The 25,392-nt window shown below is 30.1% G+C and overlaps 2 protein-coding genes across 2 annotated transcripts; one reads left to right on the forward strand and one right to left on the reverse strand.

Moving 5' to 3' along the window:
- The first annotated feature begins 51 nt into the window (after positions 1-51).
- On the forward strand, positions 52-25,063 carry Naa40 (N-alpha-acetyltransferase 40). Its single transcript, XM_088191522.1, has 5 exons — positions 52-212; positions 1,148-1,398; positions 1,512-1,670; positions 24,300-24,458; positions 24,579-25,063. Exons 1-5 carry the CDS (start codon positions 207-209, stop codon positions 24,754-24,756), a joined length of 753 nt encoding a protein of 250 aa, XP_088047648.1. The 5' UTR covers positions 52-206; the 3' UTR covers positions 24,757-25,063.
- On the reverse strand, positions 1,678-10,262 carry LOC148231995 (UDP-glucosyltransferase 2-like). The gene is made up of 6 exons (XM_088191520.1): positions 9,698-10,262; positions 8,981-9,269; positions 3,731-4,366; positions 3,431-3,653; positions 2,888-3,107; positions 1,678-2,813 (listed from the first exon to the last, which is right to left on the reverse strand). Exons 2-6 carry the CDS (start codon positions 9,158-9,160, stop codon positions 2,378-2,380), a joined length of 1,695 nt encoding a protein of 564 aa, XP_088047646.1. The 5' UTR covers positions 9,161-9,269; positions 9,698-10,262; the 3' UTR covers positions 1,678-2,377.
- Positions 25,064-25,392: the final 329 nt, after the last annotated feature.

The raw sequence follows: 25,392 nt of genomic DNA on the forward strand, positions 1-25,392 counted from the left end.
TATTATTTATATTACATGTACACGCGTTTGTTTATGTAAAAGTTATTGCCCGATTCTTTTGCGATTTTGGCCTCCAGGCTCGTTGACTTTTCAACTTTGTTTTTACAAGCGTTCTTCGATACAACTACGGCGCGCTCTCGCGAATAGGATAGCAAATAAGACGAGTTTACAGATTTTCTAAAGTTTAGTGAGAAATACTCGACATCATGGGCGTAAGTATAATAATGCTTTACTCGTAAATGCACAACAAAAATTGATATTTTACTGAAATATCGTATACTCAAGAATTATAATAGTTATAAAAGGATAGGCAATAGAGAGAATCAGTTTGGAGCACCAACAATCAACAAGTGGCTTCGCTTAATTTTTAACGATATAAATAGCATCACATAACCTAATAAGCGTAAACACAAAAGAGCGGGAATTGTTTCTATGCCGAAAAAATGTATAGGTTATATTATTTGTTTAATTAAAAGTTATTAATACTCAAATTATTAATAAAGAATATATAAATAATCGACTTATTATAAATTAAAACCAATAATAATAATGTTTCTTAATATACTCGAAATAATACATTTGTTGGCCATATCCAGTTTTCATGCATTAGTCATCTGTTTTTCAATTATTTATTTTAATATTTTGATTATGTAAGTAGAGGAAAGTGTTATAGCTTGAGACATTTGATCGTTTTATTTAAACACGCCTTCACTTGGAAAGATCTTACCAATTTAACCAACTCGACACAGCACTCAATTTCCCCAGGATATCCGGTTGTTGTTCGTATTATTTTGTCAGAATTCAATATTTAGAACGTAAGCACGATATGTAGGCATGGTTTTGTACATCAGCCAGACCATATAGTCGAGGTATATGAATTGCTTGATCCCTTTATCTTCACCATATGAATAGTAATGGGTATCAATGTTATATTCTTGCGTCTTATCTAGGATTGTTCTTCCAGGATTTCTATTTTTTTCTGTATATTTAGTCTAAAGTTTAGTATTTTTGAAAATATCTTATTAGCTGTGTTTAATTGGATAATAGCCCTTTAGTTAGAGCAGTCTGTGATGTTGTTAAATTTCCACTATGTCTCTTTATGCTTATGTTAGGTGTTATACTAAAGTCTTGATTTTAAATTTATCAGCGTAAAATTTGCAATAAAAAAGGAAAAGAAAAGCGCCTCGCTCGCAAAGAAGAAAGACAAAGGATAGCAGCCGGAACGGCGGCAGTCGCTCGCGCAAACGCTTTGGTCGATCCGTTGGCCCCCTTATTGGCGTTCCACACCTATAAACGCGGTGACTTTACTGCAAGCATTACCTGTTTCCGTGTAGCGCAATTACCCAGTGAAACTCTAGAGTGGGCCATAGACTTGACCGAGAGAAACATCAGAAAATGGTGAGTGGTAATAAAACGTATTATATTTTAATTTAAAATATTTATTACATAAATGCATTTAAGCGATTAATTTACATTTAATTTAAATATATCTTTTTCTTTTATAAATTAAGGAGCGAACAGTGTTCGTGGGGATGGGACGGCGAGAAGAAGAGAGAGGAGATGTCTGAGGAATTGGCATGGTATCTAATCGCCAGAGACCAGGAAGGAAAGCACCTTGGATTTTCACACTTTCGCTTTGATATGGATTATGGAGACGAATCTCTCTATTGGTGAGTGATTTAATCATTAACTTATTTTCCTATATATACGCAGATATAATAAAACTTGTTCATGAAGACAAGCATTACACGGATTTTTAAGAACATACAGTTTTAAAATCGAAAGTAATATATTTTCATAATTAAATAAAATAAATTGCTTCATTCAAGACCACATCCATTTTCCACAAATTATAAATTTATCCTTATGCTATTGTAAATCTAATTATAAATAATATTATATTATTTGTATATGTACAAACTTAACTTTTTAGTTTCCGGTTTTGTAATACTTTTCATTGTATATAAAATTATTTTTCTTAAAAATAATATAACCCAGAAAATTTCTAATTACATAAGAAAATGTCAGTATAAAAAGGAGTAAGTCGCATTTAATTATTTACTGATTAACATTGGTTACAGTATTGTGTAGTATTCTTTTTTCTTTCCTAAGTATCAAATTATAATGATTTACTTTGTTAAGTCCAATAAAATGATAATATGCAGTTTGTAAAACATTTCTGCATTTAAATCTCGACTTATTTTAGCTTACTCTCTTTTCCTTTGACATTTTCATGTACAATAATAAAATTAATTTAAATTAAAAGCAATATTTCGGATTCATTAAATATTAAAATTAGCTTATATACAATCACCTTTATTTTGTATACCATAACAATATGGATTTAACTGTTACGATTTCTAGCAGCTTATCAGTATCATTCTTCCTTTTTATAAATGCTCTCACTGTACATTGTTCCATTACAATATATATATGAATTTCCATTTTGATACGAATGTCCATTACTACTCATTCCGTTTAATTTATGTTTACCATTTTGATAAATGTTATTATTGTTCAAAACAGTGTGTTCAGTGTTTTTACAATGTACATCATTGTTCTTAGATATCATACTTATAAAAGCTTTGAAACACCATTTCACTATCACAAACACCACAATGACTGAAATCAGCAAAAACCCTATAACGTCCAATAGTAAATATTGATACCATTTAAGATCTAGGGCCGCCGATCTTAAATGCTTCGCTCCGCCATACTTGATCACGTACTCTAACCAATAAATTGCAGTGTCCATTGGGTGTTGCGGACGATCGGTGAACAATCGCGATAGATATTTCATGTTCTCCACGTAACTAAAAAATAAATACATATGTATATTTTATCAAATATCTTATTGAGCAATTAGTGATGTAGTTAATTGTTTTACCTGGTATCGTTTAACATGTTATTTATGGCGTTGAATATAGTAACTTCGTTAAAGTCGTTATAGTTTATTATCTTGACAACACCTCGTTTTTTCAATTCGGCTAAATTTAACGCTTGATCTGCGAATAACGGTATGCCCAGAATCGGAACGCCGCAATTTATGGCCTCTTGACTGCCCAATAAACCTCCGTGACTTATGAATAGTTTAGTAGAAGGATGGCCTGTATATAAAAATAAAGCTGGTAGAAATTATTCATATATAATTAACTAAAACTATTTTATCATAATATTTCCTTATATTTTTATAATAACATTACTATTCCCATGGTCATAATCGATTAAGCAGATTTAGTTTTTAGATAATACAACAATACTGCAGTAGATTTATGAAGAGATATATATTTGGAATAATTTTTGTTTTCCATAGTTAATAAATATAGATAGACAAGCTAAGGTTAATTTATACTATTTTTATGTATTAGTTACTGTTCAACTAGCATGGTTTTTGTTTGTAAAATTTACATAAAAACTTATGTGTACTTACATAATATTTCTAATTGAGGCATCCACATTCCTGTTCTGATGTTTGGAGGAAGTGGTGGTAAATTAGTAGAGTTGACCTTCCATAATATCCTTTGATTTAGACTTCCCAATGTGTTAATTATTTGTTTTAATTTTTCTTGCGGAAACGACTCGATTTTTAACATTGATCCGAAGCTGAAGTATATTACTCCATGAGTAGATTCACTGAGAAACGTTTCCAAATCCTGTAAATTATTTATCAAGTAGTTTAATAAATTTATGTTTTGAATTGCGAAATTCGTATTCGTATTTATGGACATACCGGTGGTAGTATTCCAGGTTTCTTAATATGCAAACCTCCCACTTCGATTATTTGCGGTACAAAAGGTCTCACTTGGTTAATGCTAAAATGGCTGTTTGTCAATATCAAGCTAAAGTTCCTCGCCAAACTGGCGATGCTTGGCAAAGGACCCAATGCGCTCTCGGCAATCCGCTGCGCTTTCCAATTAGACATAATTTCGTATGTCAATTTGATCACTAGGCTCATCACAGTGTTGTAAGTCCTCTCGTAAAAGTTCATCCATTGTGTCAGCGGATAATAATATAGCGGCACATATGCGGGGTTGTCCGGGTTCGCTACCATATCGTTGACCCACGGCAGCATTACACTGGATACTATTCCCACAGAAGGGATGCCGAGCTTATGAGCGATAGCTAAGAAGCATTCGGAACCGAATATCTCTGTCACTAGTATGTCAAATTTGTACTTGGGATTGAGCAGCTCCAACACTTTGGGGTGGTTTAAACCAATTTCGCATGATCTGTGAAAATCTTCAATGATGTCAAAGTGATTATCTAATGGCGACATTGACAATGGCACGTCAATTGAGATGTTGTTTGCGAGCGCTGGCAAGGTACCATCTAAGCTTATGTCGGTAAAATTGTCCATTGGCATTTTCTGAAATAAGAATATATGATGAGTTTGCGTAAGAGTAAATGTATTTTTAAAAAATGCATTAATTATAAGACATTACAGTTAATAGTATTGAATAGATGGGGTTAAGCAGATAGATTAGTCAATAAAAAGGATTAAAAATGATAAAAAAAACCTATTTAAAATTCTAATCTTAAAAGGATCGTATTTTTCGGGTCAGAATTTTAATACGGTTGTGGTCAGAATTTATATTACATGGGTCAGAATTTATATTAAATGGTAAGAATTATTTTGACAGGAAGCTCATTGGTCAGTATTTATAAAGAATATCTAGTATTTAAATTATATGATCTGTATTTTAACCTTAAGGTTAGTTTTATGTTGACAGATAGAGATAGTCAGCATCAAGGCCGAGACTAGACATTTTGTAACCTGAGGCAAAAGGACAAATTTGCGCCCCTATGTAGTTTTTTTTTATTTTCAATAAGTGTAATATTATGCAAAAATAAGATTACTCGAATTCAGATACAGAATGGATTTATTGCTAATTATATTATATAAAAAAATGTCATAGAACACAGTAATAGTACAATAGTTATAAAAATATAAAGTTTTGGACATACTAAAAATAAAATGACACTAAGCTTAACAAAAAAAATGAAATAAATATTATTTTATAGTTAAAATTATATTTTATATATTTAAATATTTTTTATAGTTATTTTTTTTAATTTATTTTGTTGAACAGTTTACAATAAAGAAGTTAAATATATAAAGAAATTGGAGTTCTTCACATAAAATAAAATATAATATCATACAATTTTTAGTTATTTGATTTACTATTTTTCGGTGATTAAAACTGACTAATAAGTTTTTATAATTTTTTATTTACTGAAGCCTCTTCCAGTTGAGGCTACAATGACCGGTAATATTAAAATTGGTCTTAACGCAATATCTAAATTCGGATAAGACTGTATTAGATAGTATTCGTGAATATTCTTAATATTATATATCTGCACTTGTAGCTGTCTTGAGATTTGGAATTAATTTCATTGCCTGATTTTTGAACTAATTATCTTTGATTTTTTAGAATTAGTATCGTTTGAATAATTGGATATTTCATTAGAATTATTATCGTTAGGATATTTGGAGACAAAATCATAAACTGCTTTATGTACATTTTCTGCATTCATCAACATCATTTTTTCTTCTGTAAAAATTTCGAAATGTGATGAAATTTCATACAATTTTTCATATCCTTATCTAAATTGTGTTATCAAAATATCTATCACTCCTTTCATTTCTACTGTAATTATAAATGTATCATCATAAGGAACAGATTGTTGAGATGGTTCATCAAATTGTAAATTTTTCTTCGTTTATTTTCAAATTCTGTAATGAAGCCCATTTCTCACTTTTAGAAAAAATATTTTTCCATATGTTGTCTCTCATTTGCTACAAGGGACTAGGTCTGGGGCGGACAACCCACGGCCCGCCTTGAACATTTTCCCGCCTCATGAGATTCATCACATATTTACAAATTATATTTATTTTATAATCACCAATACACTATAGACAATTTTTCACTCCAAAAAATGTCTATAGTGTAACTAAATCTAATATGGGGATATATAATTTTATAAATGGCCCGCGGAGTTATGATGCATTTCTAAAGTGGCCCGCAAGATCATTTGGGTTGGCCACCCCTTGACTAGATAATAATTTTATTAAATGTAAAGCTTTAATTATAGTCATCATTTTTTACTGCAAAGCTTTGTCTACTCTATTAACTTCTTACAATATTAAATTCCATGCAGATAGTGTACACATTTTTAAAAATTTATTTGCTTCAAAAGTCTTTGAATTTCGACATGCTGTAAAAATTGCTTATTTTCTAAATCTATCAACACGTTCTATATTAATGGTATTTGTTCTTGAAGTCCATCGTGTATCTGTATGATATTTCAAAGCTGTTCTTAATACAGACGTTTATCCCAAAAGTTGTCGCATTCACAAAAAACGTATAGATTATCTGAACGACTCCGTAAAATGTAATCTTACTAGCAATTGAAGAAGCAGCATTTTTACAAACCAAATTAAGGCTGTGAGCCACACATGGCTTATTCATGTTTCCGAATAAATATGGCTTGTACATCTTTATAAACACCAGACATGTTCGCTCCAATGTCATATCCTTGACCATAGGTCAATGTAGTATTTTTTCCATAAATTTTTCGATTTTGAAATTTTCCAATTCACTGACTACTAGTTTGGCACCTTTTCCATCGTTCGCCTGAGGCAAGTGCCTCGCTCGCCTCACAATCGTACCGGCTCTGGTCAGCATAATAATGCATGGTCATTAGCAAGGTGTTTTAGAACCAACTTGTTTGATTAGGCTCAAAACATTGTCAGATGTCAACAAAACAAGCCAAGCATGCTCTCCACCGCCGCTCAGTCGTTATTCCCGCTTCGTTCGTCGCTCTGAATACTTTCGCGTCCTACATATAATTAAATAGATTCACTAAGTTATTCACGAGGTGTTCACTGTTCTGACTAACAGTTAAGCTGCGAGCGGGATATTTTATAAAATATTTCTAAAATAAATAATGTATTGCCTATTATATTTACAATATAAATGTTATATTATTTAATTCACGTGATCCCCCTGTATTTTTATTCTGATCGTATGATATTTTTATTTGAACCATTTGATATTTATTTTGACCCTGAATAATATAATTATGACCATTTATTATTTTAATTCTGATCGTCCTATATTTTTATTCTGACCATATGCTAATTGTATTTTAACTATTTTATATTTATTCTGACCCTGAATAATATATTTGATTTAATTTATTTAAAAATCCAAGTTCATTTAAATTCTGACCATTTAATATGTTGCCATCTTAAAATGGAAATTATGTCCAAATAATGACCTAATTGATCAAGTGGTGTGTTTCAATTAGTGATGTTTCGGTATTTCTAGGAAATTTATTAAATAAATCTTCGATATACAAAAAAAATACAGTAAATAAATTTATAGTTCTCACTTCAGTAAAAATTTCATTTAAAGCACTAAATAGATACACAATATATTATATATACTACATTGTCTGCTAAAGTAATTATTAAATTTTTAATGATAATAATAGTTTGACAAATTTGGTAACTGGTTGTATTTTTTTAGGCGTAAGCCCTATCTGTTACAACTGCGTAAACACAATAAATATCTAAGAATAAATGGTGGATGACCAGCCTTAAACAAATTCTAAATTAGTGACATATTTGATCAATTAATAACTATAATTTCAGCTTATATCAATATGTTACTCTGTAGCTTTAGCCGGTTGTTAGCGCATATTTATAAAATAAAATTTCGAACCCGTGGCCTCTGGATTATCAGTCCACCGCCTTACGTACTTTATTATTAATCTCACTGAAAGAAGAACTTAAACGTTTCTTCAGTCAGCGAGTCATTAATTACTTATGAGCATCCTAAAGAGAAAGATATAATGATCGCAGGAGTATTACATAATGCAAATTTAAAGTTATTTTATTGCAAACATATAATATAATACAAATTATTTGTTTAATATTTGTACTATGTGTATACATTTTAAGAAAATATTTCGTAGGCAGTTCATGGTAATGAGACTGTCGAATAAGTCATTCTTATTAGTTTTACTTTGTGTGGCATCACAATTATTACAAAAAATGTATCACTCTGAATATGTAATATACATACACTTTATCAGGGATAACCGTTTTATTTTTATTTTTAATTGGCCACGCAATGAAAACATTTTTGTAAATGTGCGAGCTCCGTCCTAAAATTTATTTTATGTAATGTATATGTTACAGTAAATGTGAATTTTTTAGTGAAATTATATTCTAAAAACGTATCAATCAATTGACCTTTAATTTCACTGATTAATATTAGTCAAACTGTATTGTTTGTTACACGTACGTTTAGAATATTTTAGTTTTAACAAATGGTGTGTCACCCTACTGTCATTGAAACTTAATTTGACAGTTGCGAAACGTTCATTCGCTTTTCAACCCCAAACCTAACCTAAACGAATATAATAATATAATGGTTAATTCGTATAGGTTAGATTTGGGCTTAAACAACAAATGAACGTTTTGCAACTATGAAATTGAGTTTCAACGGCAGTTTAGAGCGACATATAATTTCACTAGTTATTATTAGTTAAATTATATTTTAGTTATCACGGTACGTATTACAAGGAGTAGGGGTTGCTATTGAGATTCTGTAAACCGTAATTTTAAATGAGCACTACTACCATATAAAAGTAACAAAACAGCTAGATATTACCTATTTATTAGATCAAGAGGAATGCATGAACATGGATAGCTATTTTTATTAATCCCGCGGGCTAATTTATCATAATAATAATGGGGCGATCCATATAAAATACAATTAAATATATCATTTATAATTTACATATATTAAAATTTTGAACTTTACTTAATGGAGATATTGATATAAAAAATGTATAGAAATAACTATTTTAAAATAATGGGAATGTCAATATTTATAAACGATTGTAACATCGAGAAAGAAGAAGAAATAAGCAATTATATGAAATTCATAATATTAAACGTATTACGTACCAGTGGGAAATGGTTGACGGAAGTCACATGGTGCCCTCGTTTCGTCATCTCCCTCATCAAACTGCCATACATCACATAGTGGCTGTGAGTGTTCGTGGGAAATATCCCCAGAATATTCGCACCCAATGCACAACTCGTCATACACATGAACACTGCCAGTAATAATGTGTTTTTACACATTTTTTATAATAAATATAAAATTTATTAACTTTTAATTTAATTTTATTGTTTTAATTTTAATTTTTACTATTCATATTCACTTTAGATTATTAATTAATCGATAGTTTATCTGAAATTAGAAAAAAGTGATTATATAATATATATAAAAAAATATTAATAATAAAATAACTTATTTTTATAATGTCATTTGTGTTAGAAATACGTCACTTTTTCAATTTAAGCTATTAGTATATTATCTATGATCGTTATTGTGTCATTAATTGTAATGACATAATAACGATTATATATATTATAATGTTAAGCAAGCAATGTCCAAAAAATATATTTTTTGTATCGATAACAGCTTAAACATTGATGTTTAGTTATTTACAAATTTATTTTTAGAGAGGAATAACCAATTCTCTCAAAATGAGTACGACACTCTTAAGAACGTGTTATTATAAATTACATATCTACTTTCTATTGTTACAAAATTTCACTGTCACTTTCCTGTTAGTTTTGTTAAATAATTGTCATTTTATTTAAAAAAATAAATACCTTAGTTGAACGCCAATTGTGCACATTTCTATTTCGCCCTCCTTATTTTTTAATGTTGATTTATTATATATTTTTTAAAATCACTATTTTTTTAATTGTGGTACTTTTTTATTTATTTAGGAAATAATTAGTCACTCGGTGCGCGCGAGAGTTCGATTCAGAAGAGTGCCTTCGTTATCACTGAAAGAGACACTGTTCGATTCAAAGTGACTTCCTTATCACTGAATGACAAATGTGTAGTGGTCACTCGATTTATATACGAAAGCATTTTGTGTACTGCCAGAAAACGCAAGGCGTGTGGCTAGATTTTTTTTATTTGCGTACAAATAAAAATCTTACATATGTGCATTTAAAATAAATGTATGCATTCACGCGCTCCATGTCCACTATCGCGACAGATTTAATTATTTATTTTATTAAAAAAAATATTTTTATGCTCTCGGTTTGTTTAATTATTTTTAGTTTTTAGTTTTAAAAATGTCCAACTCCAAACTCGATGCGATCTGCGCCAAAATGATCTATAATAGATCGCCGGTCAGCTTCGCCCCTCCGACCACTTTGATGTAGGAATAAAAAATGTGCAAGTCGTTGTTCAGATCTGGCTTCGAATTCAGGGCAACCTTTGATCGTTGAACGCCACAATAGCCCCTCCCCTTCATTCTTATCTGATGTCATTATTAGAATAGTAATATAATTTCATGTGTGTGTGCAATTATTTTTGAGGTATGCGCCAGTCTTTATTAGGGCTGACAATACTTTTATGAAAGAAAATATACAGAAGGGATAATTGGTGATTTTGCTCTAGAAATAAAGTTATGAACTAGAATTTAACGCTTGGTAAATAACTGAATCGCAAAAAATTGTTAATTACACACAAAATTTATAATAAAATCTATTTAGAATCCTTACGTCGGAATTAATTTATTACACCCTCTCGACTCTAAAGTATGAAAGGGGTATGTGTTTCCATTGTGTGCTATGATAAAATATTTAATAGAAAAAATCTTGCTCATATCTCAATTGAAAAAAATAATTCATTGTTTTTCTGCAGTAAAATAATATCGCAGAATAAATCTATTAAATACTTTTTTTTAATAGTCTTTATTGTTTTGTTTTTTTGAGTTATAGCTGAAAGATAAATTGTAGTGAGTGATGTATGAAGCACGTGAATGTTGTATGTGATTGAGTTCATGTTCATTAAAATTTACAACTGAACGGCATCAGTTTCAGTATCGTAAAAGTTTAAACCAGGGACTGATGAAAATCAAGCGAATATGATTATTTCTCTCATTTTGGAGTACGACAGGGATTCAATCTGGGTCCTTTGCTCTTTTTGCTCTTTATTAACCACATATACATGCGGCAATTAACAACTCAGAATATGTACTACATGCTGATGACATGAAAGTGTTTCAGAGTATTCGCACAAATTCGAATTCACTCTTTACAGGAAGACTTAGAGTGGCTGTGGAGGTAGTCGATCGACATTCGACTACCATTCAGCATCGTCAAGTGTCACGTTGTCATGTTTTCCAGATTCCCTTGTCCGGCGGAATTTTCTTACAGTTTAAGGGGAGGTATTTTAATCAGAAATTCTTTCGTCGATGACTTGGAAGTGGTGTTCCGGTGGAGATTATTTATGTACATCGCTAAAGTTTACGATAAGGTGTCGAGAATGTTCGGCTTCGTTATTCGGAACGCGTGTTACTTTAATAATTTATTGCCGATTAATTAGTAGCGTGCTCGAATATAATTCCATTGTCTGGAATCTGAGTTGAGTGAAGTACTCCTTGTTGTTAGAGAGAATTCAAAGATTTTTTTTCAGATATCTTATCCGTATTTGTATCCTAGTGCCTTTTTGCTAGGAGCGTTGATATACAATTAATTACATTCTCGGCTTAGCGTCTACTCAATGAAGCACTTTTTAAAGTTGCTAAGGGGCAGTGTCGATAACCTATCAATGCTCAGTGACTTTCGGCTGCAAGCTTTAGAGTGCTTTCGAGAGTCGCGATCGCGTTCCTATTTCTTACCCGACGTGGGCCAGGTCGTTAGCGATTGAGAACGCTCTTCTTGCACGAGGCATCCAGTATCTCAACGAGTTTAGCAAGTACATGGATGTTTTCGACGATAGCTTTGAGGAGATGGGTAAAATTATGTTGGATGGTGCTCATCTATTTAAGTTTACACAACTACTGTTTTTTTTTAATTTATTTTTGTTTGTATAATGTCCATTATGACACATTTGAAAAGTCAGATTTGTAATAAAAAATAAATAAATAAGATATATAAATATATTGCCTAAACGTCGAACACTTTAATAAAATATTGTCAAAAACGTATTCATCGTGCGACAATATAGAAAAATATCCCAAGAATTTGCGCTATGCAGCGAAAGTCTCGTTTTCCATTTCTTAACAAAATATTACAATTTTGTGAATAAATAATTCTCGTGATTTTTTAACATTTTCTTTCATGCCAATATCGGATTATAGGTATAATATCTTAAACTTTCACATTGCACGATTAATTTGTAACTCGAAATTTTCTCAAGGCTTTAACGATGGTTAAACTGGTCATCATCATCACTAATTTTAGTAGCAAATCGCCCGCGGAACAACACCATACCCAGATTTAGTGTTAGTTATAAACAAATTCTACTAACAAGGCTACAAATAATTTGGAAATAATAAAAGTAACGCAATAAATACAATGTTAGAAAGGCACAGATTAAATTATTACATTTACAATATCTTTAATCTCAGATAAAAAGTGCGTGATTATATATAATCTTAATAAATCACGGATGCTTTTTCGCCAAAGAACAACATCATAAAATTTTGGTGAAAATTTACACACACGCGTTGCATTTTTTTTTGTTATAAATATTTATTTATTTTTATAACACCAAAAAATGCAATTTAAATTTTATTATATGTACAAAACAATGATTGTAAAATTATATTTAAAAAATAAGAATACATATTTAATTTTTCTGGACAAAATAAGTTTATAGAAAAACCAAGGCATTTAGGGACGAATGCGATAGTCTATTTCTATTTTTCGCAGTGAATATTTCCTACCGTTAAAAATACTCACTCGCTTTCCTATTTATATATATATATATATATATATATGATTTAGATTTTGAGTAGTAACTTTTTAAGTAGAAAATCAGTGAAAGTCCCGGGACATGAGATGGCACAAAAGTAGGGAATTCCATGGTTGTCTCGAAACAAAATCCGTATTTCGTATGCTAGAGGTAAATATAATAAAATATTAATTTAGGCTGCTGATTAAATTTTAGAGGGGACAAGGCAAGATAGCGTTTAAATAGGTCTTTCAATACCGGTATTACGGCCTACCAATACTGCGGTACCGGTATTTTAGATGTTTTTTGGCGAACGGTAATGGTTGGAAATTTCACATAGATTGGGCCGCTGCAGTATTGTTTATTAAAAATGTACATGGTTTACAATTTAGTTACATGTTATAACGATGTGAGTGATCGGCGGATGAGGCACCGCCGGTCGTCAAACTCCCGTCGCGGTCGGCCAAATAAAGTGCTGTCTTAATTTTGCCAATAATAAATAAATAAATAGTCCTAACAGTTTTAAAAAAAATAATTTACAAAGTAACTTTATTATAACATGTAATCAAATAAATTAAAAAATTTAAGTTACAAGATTAGTAAAAATGGAAGCGATTTTATTTACTCGGTTGGTAATAATACCGTTTCCGTTGGTTTATTAGGCCAGGCTGTTTTAATTCAAACACAGACAAGTTTAAGGTTCAGTGATCCGTTTCTTATTTAATATTTGAAAGGAGAAACTGCCATTGATTTGAACTGAATTTGTCGCCAAATTCTTTCTGTTTATATCAATGACATTACGAACAGAAAAATGCGGTAAAACAGTGTCGTGAAGTGACTGACGTTTGTAACTAAAATATAAGAGGAAGGATATTCGTTGTCATCGATGGACTCGTCACAATATTTAAGAATAAAATGCGATTACTAAACTTTTAGGCTGTTTAAAACGATAATTCCGTCCGACAAAGGCTGTAGTTAGAATTAGGTAGATTTATGTATACGATTTCTGAGAAGGCGTGTAATTTTTTTATTATTAATTTTATTTATATTCCTATTTTTTAAACGTTCTTAACCTCTTTACATTTTTCTAAGTTCGCTAGTCAGCCTGAATTGACATATTGTTTCAAAATGGCGACTATTTAAAAAAATAAAAAAACTCGTTGGAAAATACTCAAAAAAGTATCACGTAAGATTTTTTAATATGAATGTAAAATTCAATTCTCTATTGTTTGTTTTCTATTAACTAACTATGTAAATTTATTATTATGTAAACTGCATAATTTATATATTATTTCATAATAATAAATAATTACTATAAATTAATTCATCGAAAAAGAACGTAAATACAAGTCACTAAATTGTCGCGAACGCATTGTAAATTACATCTTTCCATTTCTCTCATATTTGAAATTTTTACAATAATATTTAATATGTTATTTAAATATATTATTATATAATTATGCCACTGACTACAAGTTTGATTATTTTTTTCGTTTTTTAATTAATGGTTGATTAAATTTGAGGGACAATGTCCATGACAATTATCAAACGGTGTATCCGTGTTTTTCTTTATTAAAAATAAAATGTGACCCATGAGTGACATTTCCATGTACATAATATATGTATGTATATATACATAAAAGAAATCAAAAAATATAATGTACATTTAATATAGATAAAATGATAATAAGCAATATAAATTGCTTACTTACATATAACCAAGCGTTTGTCTCTGTTGTCTCTAGAGTTCGCATATTTGATTGTAATGTATGCAACTTAGAATAAAGTAGCAGTTGAAACAGTTTTTTACTTATTTCTGATAATCTACTACGATGAAAGTGAAAATCAAATAGACTGACACCCCTAACGGTAAACAAATTGCACGCGTATTTTTGTTTATTGTGCATGAAAAGGTTGTGAACTGTTTAATCGCAATAATTCATATCGTTTTCAGCGTAAAATATATGTATCATATAATATTTTCAACATCACAATGCTCGGTGTTCACAACTTTGCACCAGTTTTGACAAGCATCTCAATCAATTTGTGATATGGTCAGTTATTACCAGTTTGCTTTATGATAGTTGACAAAAATTTTCGGAGAGACAGTTGACAAGAACCGGTTGTGTATGTGCAGATTGATTATGTCATTAACGATGTGTTTTGACAATACAACAGCAATTAGTGGAAAGTCGTATTCAAGTTGTGCATTAAATGTAGTAATAGTGATTGAAATGTGGAGGTGATTTTTTTATATTTTGACGATTGATTTTGAGTGCAGCTAGCAAATTGTATAGTTTTTACTACCCTGAAATCTGTTAAACTTATTGGATAAATGACTATGAATAAAACAAATGTGCTGCGTGGACAAAAGCGAGTCTTTGCATTTCCTTCACAAAACAGCTATGAAAAAACATATTAAAAATCTTCGTAACAAAATTATAGCTTTGCCTTTTTCTACACAAAAAAATAAGAGTTTTTGACAGGGATCAGGATTTTCAAATGGACGCATCAACTTAGTTGGAACCTAATAAGGCGGCATGCATTTTATAAAGTTCAATTATTTGATTGATTATTTTTTCAATTTCTGAAAAACCATTGGCGTAATTTTATGATTTTTTAATCTGGTTTATTCCGAGAAATGCTACAATTATTGAGAAATTTATTAACTAGCGACAAATTTTTAGATAAGTTTTTATGCATTATCAAGAACTGTCATAATCTGAACACTTTTTAATTTTATTCCTTTTGGAAAATGAGTAATAAACGTATATTATGTAAGACGTAATATTTGCATATGTCAAACAGTAAATATTCAATAGTTTTGGATTTTTTAAAGCCGTCCACTAAATTATAAATGAGTTATTTAAAAGTTAACACAGCTGTTATTAACGGTCAAACATTTTGAACCATTTTATAAATAATAATTAGGAGTGTTCTAATGAGTAGGAAAATTTATCGCCCGAAATTCACAGCCAGCAATTAATTGCTATCAATTTACCGCCGCCACGACTGATCGCATAAACAAATGGTTGCTAGCATATTTTATTGTCTAGAAGCAATAATATGTGTTTATACAAACTAGCTTATTCACATATATTATATGCTATTTTAAAATCTTTAGGAAACTCAAATTGACAGTTGCGAAACGTTCATTTGTTTAAACCTAAACCTAACCCAAACGAATTAATCTAATGGAAGTTCAAAAATTATAATTAGTTTATGCTCATTAGGTTAGGTTTGGATTTGAACAGCAAATGGATGTTTCACAGCTGTTACAGTGAAGTTATATTTTCAATAGTATGAATATGATTTTAAAATGTATCAAACAATTGATTTATAATTCTACTGGTAAATAGCAGTGAAACTGTATTTATTCACTGCGCAGATGGTAAAAATAACATATATAAAAAAACTTAAATTTTAATTTTAAATTTCTAATAAATTTTATATAAATCATATATATATTTTCTGTTTTACGTGGCGCCAATCCAAAACATTGGGCACTATTCTTAATCACTTCCTGTCGATAAATTCTCAACGTAACTCATAATCATCAATATGTCCAAGTGCTACGATTATTTTTGAGTTCAAGGGTCCCTCGTATTTCGCTTCAGACGTGTTACACGCCACCAGGGTTGGGTAACACGTGAAAGGTGGCGCACTTGACACCGTAAACGTTGGGGTTAACAAACGCGTATCTGCTTTATATCGTTTTTTTTATATTTGTAAAGAAACAGTCGAAAAAGTTCATTCCCCTGTCTCTCGACAATCACAAACGTGTGTGTGAAATGAACCGCGACATTGCCGTTTTATTATTTTGTGTGATATCAAATGAAATAATTCGACAGTTGTGTTACATCAGCATCGTGTGAGAGCTCAATTATTTGATACGACCGTCGTAGTTAAGCGCTATCTGTGTTTATTAAACTTGAAGCGTTCATTTTCTCATAATCTGTACAGAAAAAAATATTTTTTTATAAATCATATACTGATGACCTTGATGATTCATTAAATGAAACCGTCTTAATAAACACAAACCAGATTTGATGAAATTATTTTATTCCGTATGAAACAGTCATTGGAAATGAAAATGGACTTTTCATAGTGCATGTAAAAATAATTATAAATATATATGCAAATTTTTAAACACAAATGAAATAGCGATTTTCGAAGAATTCTAGCTTCGGCAAATAAGTAGAAAAAGGTGATTAAGAATATTTCTTCTGTGTAACAGATATTTTGCATAGATCTTTTTTTAAACGAAAAAAAGACCAAAGTTTATGTTCATTGCACCTGAAGTATCTCATTTCTGAAGCAGTTTTATAATATAAGCAGTCTACAATAACTGAAATGCAGTGTTATATTAAATATATGCTTATATTAATAGATTTTTAAATATTTATTTTTTATTACAAATCTGACCATCGCGACTAAACAGGTTTCCCCAATTCCCAATGACCATTATACAAACAATAAGTAAAAAAAAAATGGCGCATATCTAAAATATACGAGCACTATCCCACACATTTCTTTTCAACTCTTCATTGCTATCGCCGAAAACATCCTTGTTTTTGACAAGAAGCTAGATGGCTCGTAAAAGAGAAGCGTTTTCGGGTGCTGATGTCTTGGCCATAATGTGCATAAAAAAGATCGCGACTCTAGGGCACTCACAGCTGAAAGACGTCGAGCTTTGGTGGATTGTCTACACCGCCTCTCAGCAACTTGAAAAAGTGCTTCACATATTATACATATTACATACTAACGCTCCTAGCAAAAAGGCACTAGGATACAAATACGGATACGATCCGTACTTCCTCTTCTAGAGATATCTTAGACTGTTTACTTGAATGCTCTTTAACAACAAGTAGTACTTCGCTTTTCTTTGATTCTTGACAATGGATAAGAAGATTATGAGCAACTTGCCTTAATCTACCTTAAAATATTTTATAACATTGCCGATCATTTTAAATGTATTCTTGCCATAGTACACTTCAAGTTTTGCTCGAACTGTTAACACCATTTTGTCAATAACTAAATACAATATTTAAAAAAGTAAAAATTAAATGCTGCTTTTATGGATAGGCGCAATTTCCCGTACAACGAGATTTTTTAAACATCTTACTTTTGTAGTCTCAGAAACTCTCATACGGGAGCATAGAACCAACCTAAGGGGCAGGCTGCACACGCGATCGCCTGGGGCGCCAGTCCTAGGGGGCACAAAAAATACCGCGTAATATTTACTTACAACATTTTTGAATAGTATTGCTAAATAATATATGAAATTACTTAGCGAACGACATTCGACCGCGTGCATATGATTTAAGACCACTGAGACATATTTTCAGCCTCAGTAACAAGGTGGAAAATATTATCGCATAACAGTTATGCGATAATAAAATCTGTTAAGTTATGCCATAACTTAACAGATTTTATTTAAAACCGCTGTGAAAATCGTATTGAATGTTTTAAACCGTTCATGGACTCTTATTTCGCTTAGTGAAAATTCCTTTGATCTCGCGATTAAACATGAAGCTTTAACGATATTCCAACATCTTTGCAATCGTATCATTTCTAACGCTCCTAATAACTTATTTAAGATTGATTTAAAAAATCCAAATATGAGGGAATGAAATTTACAGGATTCTTGGATTTAAAATCACTTTTTATAAAAAAAAAACTTGTAGAAAAAAAAAAAATGTTATATTATAAATGTGTAGATAAAGATAGCAATAATCCAGAAGAATATTTTAGAAACAACACATTTAATTTAATGATGTTGTACAAAACTTTCTTAGCCTTTTTTCTTATTGAATCCACTGTGGTCCAATTTATTTAATCACAAAATTAGCCTTCTTACTTATTATTTATATATCATTTATATAGGGTATACCCTGTACCCGTTCCAGATGTTGGGACCACTACCTTTCTCAACATATTTTAAATCGCACGGAATTTATTGTTGATGTTTTTTTATTAATTTGATATATGAAACATATGTATTTATTTATATACATTACAATTACTTAGATATTTATATACTTGATGTTTGGTTATATTTGTCCATCGTATGATATTTCTCAAAGCATATGAAAATATATTTTTGAATTACATTTTTAAACATCTCCTTTGTTCTTCTTTCACCAGTTTTTTACATAATATAATTTACTATATGGAAATAGTACCTATTTGATAAGCTACGCCTAGTTCACATTGCGACGACTTTTTGCACGTCCATGCAAATACTATAATATTATTGTTCGTTCATTTATATGTTACAACTTCTCCCTTGCATCTTTTTTATTGGTTGTGTTAAACCAGAGTCTAGCGTTCATATTAAGACTTTTTATAAAAAAATATTACGACTTACAATAAGTAAGAATCGAATGAAGGAAGCATATCTAAACCGAATTTTGACCAATAGGAGAGCGCAAAAAACAATTATCCATTCTCAGAAGTCAAAAATTCCCGTCAAAAGCAATAAAATCGTGCCATCGCAGTGGGAACGCTCGGTAACGAGCGTTCTCACTGAGATGGCGTAACGGCGCAGACACGAATTTATTGTTTTTGACGTGTGTTTTTGACTTCTGAGAAGTGATAATTGCTTTTGAGCCCTCCTATTGACCAAAATTCGATTTGAGTATACTTTGACTAACACTCTTATATCAGAAGTTCCTAGTAATATCAGTAAGGATAGATATAATATTTTCAAAACAATATTTAAATATTTAAAAAAAGTGTAATATCAAAGTGCAGACATCACATGAGAGATGAGTTGGCCTAGTTAGTATTTTGGACTCACCTAACATAATGAAAGCTGTAAAACTATAATTTGTTTTAGAAGTTTAATTAGGTTAGGTTTGAACACCACATGGACGTTTCGCTTAAATTATATTTTCGCTAGTAGAAATATGTATATACTGGTGAAAATGTATTTAAACTTCACTAGTGAAAATGTAACTTCACTAAAAATACATATTCACTGTAATATTTCTATTTCGCATGTATATAAATAATGATAAGTACGTAAATGTATATATTACTATGTATGCAAAAGTTGAAATCATTTAGTTTTACTTGCAACTGCCAGATAAATTATATTTTCAGAGGTGAAAATGTATTCCGATATAATTTCACTGAAATGACATTTAAAAAAATATTTTCGGGATAGATTTTTTAGATATCCCGTGAATTTATGGTTTAGAATCAAGGACGAAATTGCAGCTTTTTCAGGGAAGGGGGGAGGACAAAAGTTGGCCTTTTAGTGATCTTTTTTTATATTTCGATTTCATAAAGATTCATAGTGTTTCATTAAATGACACATTTTTCTGACCACATTAAAGAGGGGGGGAGGGGCACCTGGCCGCCATTATCATGCGATTTAACGCCATTGGAGCACCCAAAAACCAACATCCACCAAGATACCGCCCGAAATGTACGATCGGCTGCTGCAGAAAGTCCAGAGCCGGCAGTTTTGTGTTGAAGTGCGTCAAACTTTTTATATTTTGAAGGAATAATATCAGAAATATTTAATATTCATCACAAGTGGGTAAAACGTTGTAACATAAATAATATTAACTACTTACGGCACTACTTCTATTAAAATCTTCGCCAAAAAATTTATTGAAAACGGCCGATAAAGCTGGTTCAAACAGTATATTATCACATGAGTGATTTTCCCATATTCACTCGCTAGTCATCCTTTCTTCTCAAAAGAGTCGCGTTCTGTTAATGTACCGTACACCTTCCTAAGTGAATAAATATGGAATCAACGATATCATAATACTCTTAGATTTGAGTCGCATAATTATAATAATTGGTAATATCATATTTGTTCATCTGAGGTATAAAAATATTATTAAATATTAATAAAAAGATAGTGTGTCAAGTTCACCATTAATATTCTACACGCCTCACACAATCATCGAAGTTAATTGTTAATTAATTACACTTTTTAACAAGAACGGTCAATTAATCTGGCCATTTCTCATATGAATGTACTAGTACATTAATAATTCAATCAAATAAATCTCCATAGTGGTTTCTTAGTGACTTATTGAAATTTTGCCAATCGGTTTCCCATGGTCTTCTATTTACGTGGACGATGCGCATATGTATTTTCCGATAACCTTGATCGAGCGCTGCATCCAAAAATACGTTAGGAATCTGCTGGCATTGCGTGTTTCTTCCTGTTTTCATTATTTAATCTAATTCATAATATAAACTATTTTATTGAAGATAATTTTGTTTAAGATAATCAATCAAACGCCTTCGTAGACTAGACTGATTATTTAATAATGACGATATCAGCCGATCGTTTATTTTAAGAATATATATTATATTGCTAATGTATATTATATATGTATATATATTGCTAATGTCAACGCATGCGTAGACAATAGTTAGTTATTATCAATAATATCAAAGAAGTTGACCTTGCTGCAATTTTAACAGTGCTTGGTACTATTTCAATTAAAATAATTTTCAATCGAATACACATATCTGATTGCAATCGATCGTTCAAAATATTACAATATTATTAAGAAATTTTAATTAAAATATAACGTTAGTTCCGGTTGTTTTAAAGCTCTATGTTTATATCATAGTTAATGGTTTTGTATGTCCTAAATTAATTGTTTGCTTTTCGCACGCTCAATAAATACGTATCAAATTAGGCTATCACTCTGTTTAAAGATTTATACATATATCTTAATAAATATAATATTTTAAATAAAATTAAACATGTTATCATATCCCTGATAACGGATTATAAATTTTGTTTTAATTAATGGTATTTCAACACTTTTAAAATTAAGAAATAATGTGAGTTGCTTCAAAGCGAGTGTGTTTTATCTAAATTTTTTTTAGTATACTACTGATATACGAAGTATATTTGGAAAGTAAAGATACAAAGTCTAGAAAAAAAAATTCTAAAGCATCTTATTTTGAGATTGACTTTGGATCATCTGACAGCTTAATCTTTCAGTAAATGTTTTCATAAAAAACAGCTCTATATAGATCCGTCTTGATGATGTTCATAAGCTCAATCGATCGCTAAGCGGCTTTTAAAAATAACTTATTTTAAGGAGTTCGTCATTGAAAAATAATTAATAATAATTAATTTTATTTCTTTCAGCTTTAAATTTACGTTACTATTTCCATAAACAGAAACAGGTTGATTTTAGCAGCAGTTTATCCCTTAGCACAGAATACCTAACCTAACTTTTTATTGTGCAAAATGTCTTCTTCAAATACTATAAATCTTATTATTAACTAACATAGTTTCCGTTGAAAAATCAAGCAAAAGTTTAACCCAACCATTACACCATGCTGACTTAGCCTGATTGATAGTACAGTGACAATAATATTAAAATTACACACAGCTTGAGAAATTCTGTGGCTCTGCCACAAACTGTTTTAATATGCTTGAACGTGTCTTCAAAACAACACACACTAGTTCATATTACTATAGTAAAACTGCTTTAAGGTTTGGTAACCCTAAGGAGTGTAACGTTGCAGCCAGTAAGATGCAGGTAGAAACCAGTGAGGATTTTACTAGATTATATTACATATTTTGCGGCTAATATGATGGCCGAGTATCGTTTTCTCCGAGTAGTGGTGGAGAAGCTTTAGAAAGGGACATTTACTTAATGAACATCTCCGTGGTTGAATTGTGTAACGGGAATACGGTGCTATTTGTCTTCGGGTGATACATTATTTCCCGTGATCCGTAACAAAGAAATATTCATTCAATGCACCGGAGAATCCTTGCATGTTATTTATGGGGAAACTCTTTAGTTCTAGTCGTAACGAGAGACTTTGTGTGATAAATATCTTTATTGATAAATAATCTCTTTTGGTTAGAGTAATTAACATGAGTTTCAAGAATAATATCTCCCACAAACGATTAGCTGTTTTTAGTAATGTGTGGTTCCTCACAGTACTAAAACAGCTAATTAATCGATTCATTAATATAGGAAACACAAATACTATAAAATATATAAAATAAAGTTAATTGAAATATATAAAATATTTTAATTTTCGTCCAAAATCCATACCTTTATAGTACAACCATACACTGCTAGTCGAATAAAGATTTTAAATATATATTTTGCAGTGTTGAGATTGACATTATCGCGCCATATGCTGATAATAAACCATTACTATAGTGGTATTGATTATTTTTACTGTTTGACATCTTCATTTGTGGGTAGCGGCATTTTAAAATATTATATTGAATTTAAAACATCTGTTTTGTTCAATATAACACATAATTGCAAAATATTGTTGAACGGTTGTTTATATTATATTATAAGAATTTCTCAAACTACGAGTGTTTAACATTGAATAGTATGTCCATATAGCCATGGCCCTGCTAGTTTAAAAATAAAGGAACATTGAATGTTATGAATTTTGGTTTTTCATAACAATTGTCGTCGTCAATAGGTCAATGCGCAATCAGTTGTAGTTTTGTTGGCCTAGTTAAAAATGCGTGCAAATTGCTGATTCTAAACACTAACAGGAAAAAATATTTGACCCTACTATTATTTTTTAATTTAGAATTTATTTGAGTCATCAAAATTAATTAAATACTTTTTTTAGTTAATACTTTTCCAAAGAATTGTTAGTAAAAAGCTATCGTTAATTAATCAATTCTGATATTTAGATACCGTATCAAAATAATAGTTTTTCCCATTTGCTTCGGCATTCTAATGAATAAAACATGAATATATTTAGGAATGTGTTTAATTAATTCATATATGTAATTCGTAGTAAGAGTTGTGTTTTGACCTCAATGCAATGATAACCTGACCATTTGACCTGAACATTCAATTTAAAATGGAGTATGTAATATTATTATTATATATGTATAATATAATGTTGGTGATATTAAAAAATAATGATAAATATTGTTTGCTAAAAATAATCTTAAAACCATATCTACAAAAATATTTTTGTAATCATTCAGCCAAATTTTCAATGCTATATAAATACCTTTTGTGTAAAAGTTTTAGTCCAAGCTCTCTCAATTTTTCATTAGTTAATATTACTGCATGAGGTCTAGCAACATTTTTTTTGTATTCTTATATATATATATATAACGTTTTATAAAGTTAGTTGCAGACAATATAATATCGTTGTTAGAGCAGACCCAAGGGGCAGGTTGGCAGGTGTAGAAAAGAAACATGGAGCCATGTCCTATAACCTTCACTCCCTTCAACATGGAACTTATGAGTAGAAATTACCTAAACCATTGATTAAGTGTTAATAATTAGATTTTAATTTAAGTATTACTATGAAAAATGTATTTTATTCATAGCTTATTAGTTCATAGGTTCATATATATATATTATAATACATACTAAGAAAAACTAACTTCTCGGCATATTTACGTTTGAAAATGAAGGCAGTTTCGATCACATAACTTACTATATTTACATTTTAATTTTTTCTGTTGAAAATATAAATTGTATTAATCTAATATATTTAATGTTATTTTTTTTTAAATTTTAGCTATGAATTACAAATGGAACCATGGGCTCAACGACGAGGATTGGGAACGTTCATGATGCACACTTTGGAATTGCTAGGATTCACCAACCAAATGAAAAAAGTCGTATTGACCATTCTTCTTAATAACAAGGCTTCTATCGCTTTTTTCAAAGCTCTGAAGTACGTATTTATAATGTGAATGTATTGTTTACATTTTATTGTCTCTATAACATATCCTTAATAATATATAGGACTGCTCTTATAAAAAACATTTATTAATAGTTAAAAACACTTTTTCAGGTACAATGTAGATGAAACGAATCCCGACGACGAAGAGATTCCATATCAGATTTTAAGTAAATTCAATCCTAAAATGGGTGGCCCGGCTCCTACTGCGAATAAGCCTGCACCGAAAGTCGCCGATTTGTTAATATCACCAAACCAAGCTTGCTGTCAAGGCAAGCAACATAATCATTGACGGCTTTTGTCCCTGAATGACAAATTTGCGATGCTAGCCAATTTAAATAAAATATTAAAGTAATTAATAACTATGTTTATGTCTCATATTTTTCAATGATTTTTAATTACTAGTCATTTTGAACAGTAATTGAATTGCATTTACTTTATTTTATACTTTTGACTAATTAGCTAATTATGTTATTTTGTGATTTTTTACTTACTAAAACTGAACTAATTTGAATAAGTTTATTTGGTACTTTATGTATGAGTTTTATGAATTTTTTGTATCTTAAATAATTAATTATTAAAAGTGACATCTAACGGAAGTTTATTATTTAATTATTATTTCCTCTCAATTATATAAATATTAATTAAAGTTAAATTAGACAATATTTTTGTGATTTACACTAGAAATAAAACCATGAGTGTATTTTTTATTTTATTATTTAAATATTGTCTAAATGTAATAATATTTACATGCACACATAAATAAAAAATAAATTATTTTATTATTATGTATTGAAGAACTTAAATTACCATTTGTCATTAATACTACGCTTGAAATTCATATTGAATATCAAATTCGTACATTATAGTTCAATTGTCATGTAAGTCATCAAAGTGTAATGATCTGATTATTATAAAATTATATTTT

This window comes from Plectrocnemia conspersa, unplaced genomic scaffold (assembly GCF_051122295.1).
Source record: "Plectrocnemia conspersa isolate PC_06_02 unplaced genomic scaffold, ASM5112229v1 ptg000009l, whole genome shotgun sequence".
Lineage (NCBI taxonomy): Eukaryota > Metazoa > Arthropoda > Insecta > Trichoptera > Polycentropodidae > Plectrocnemia > Plectrocnemia conspersa.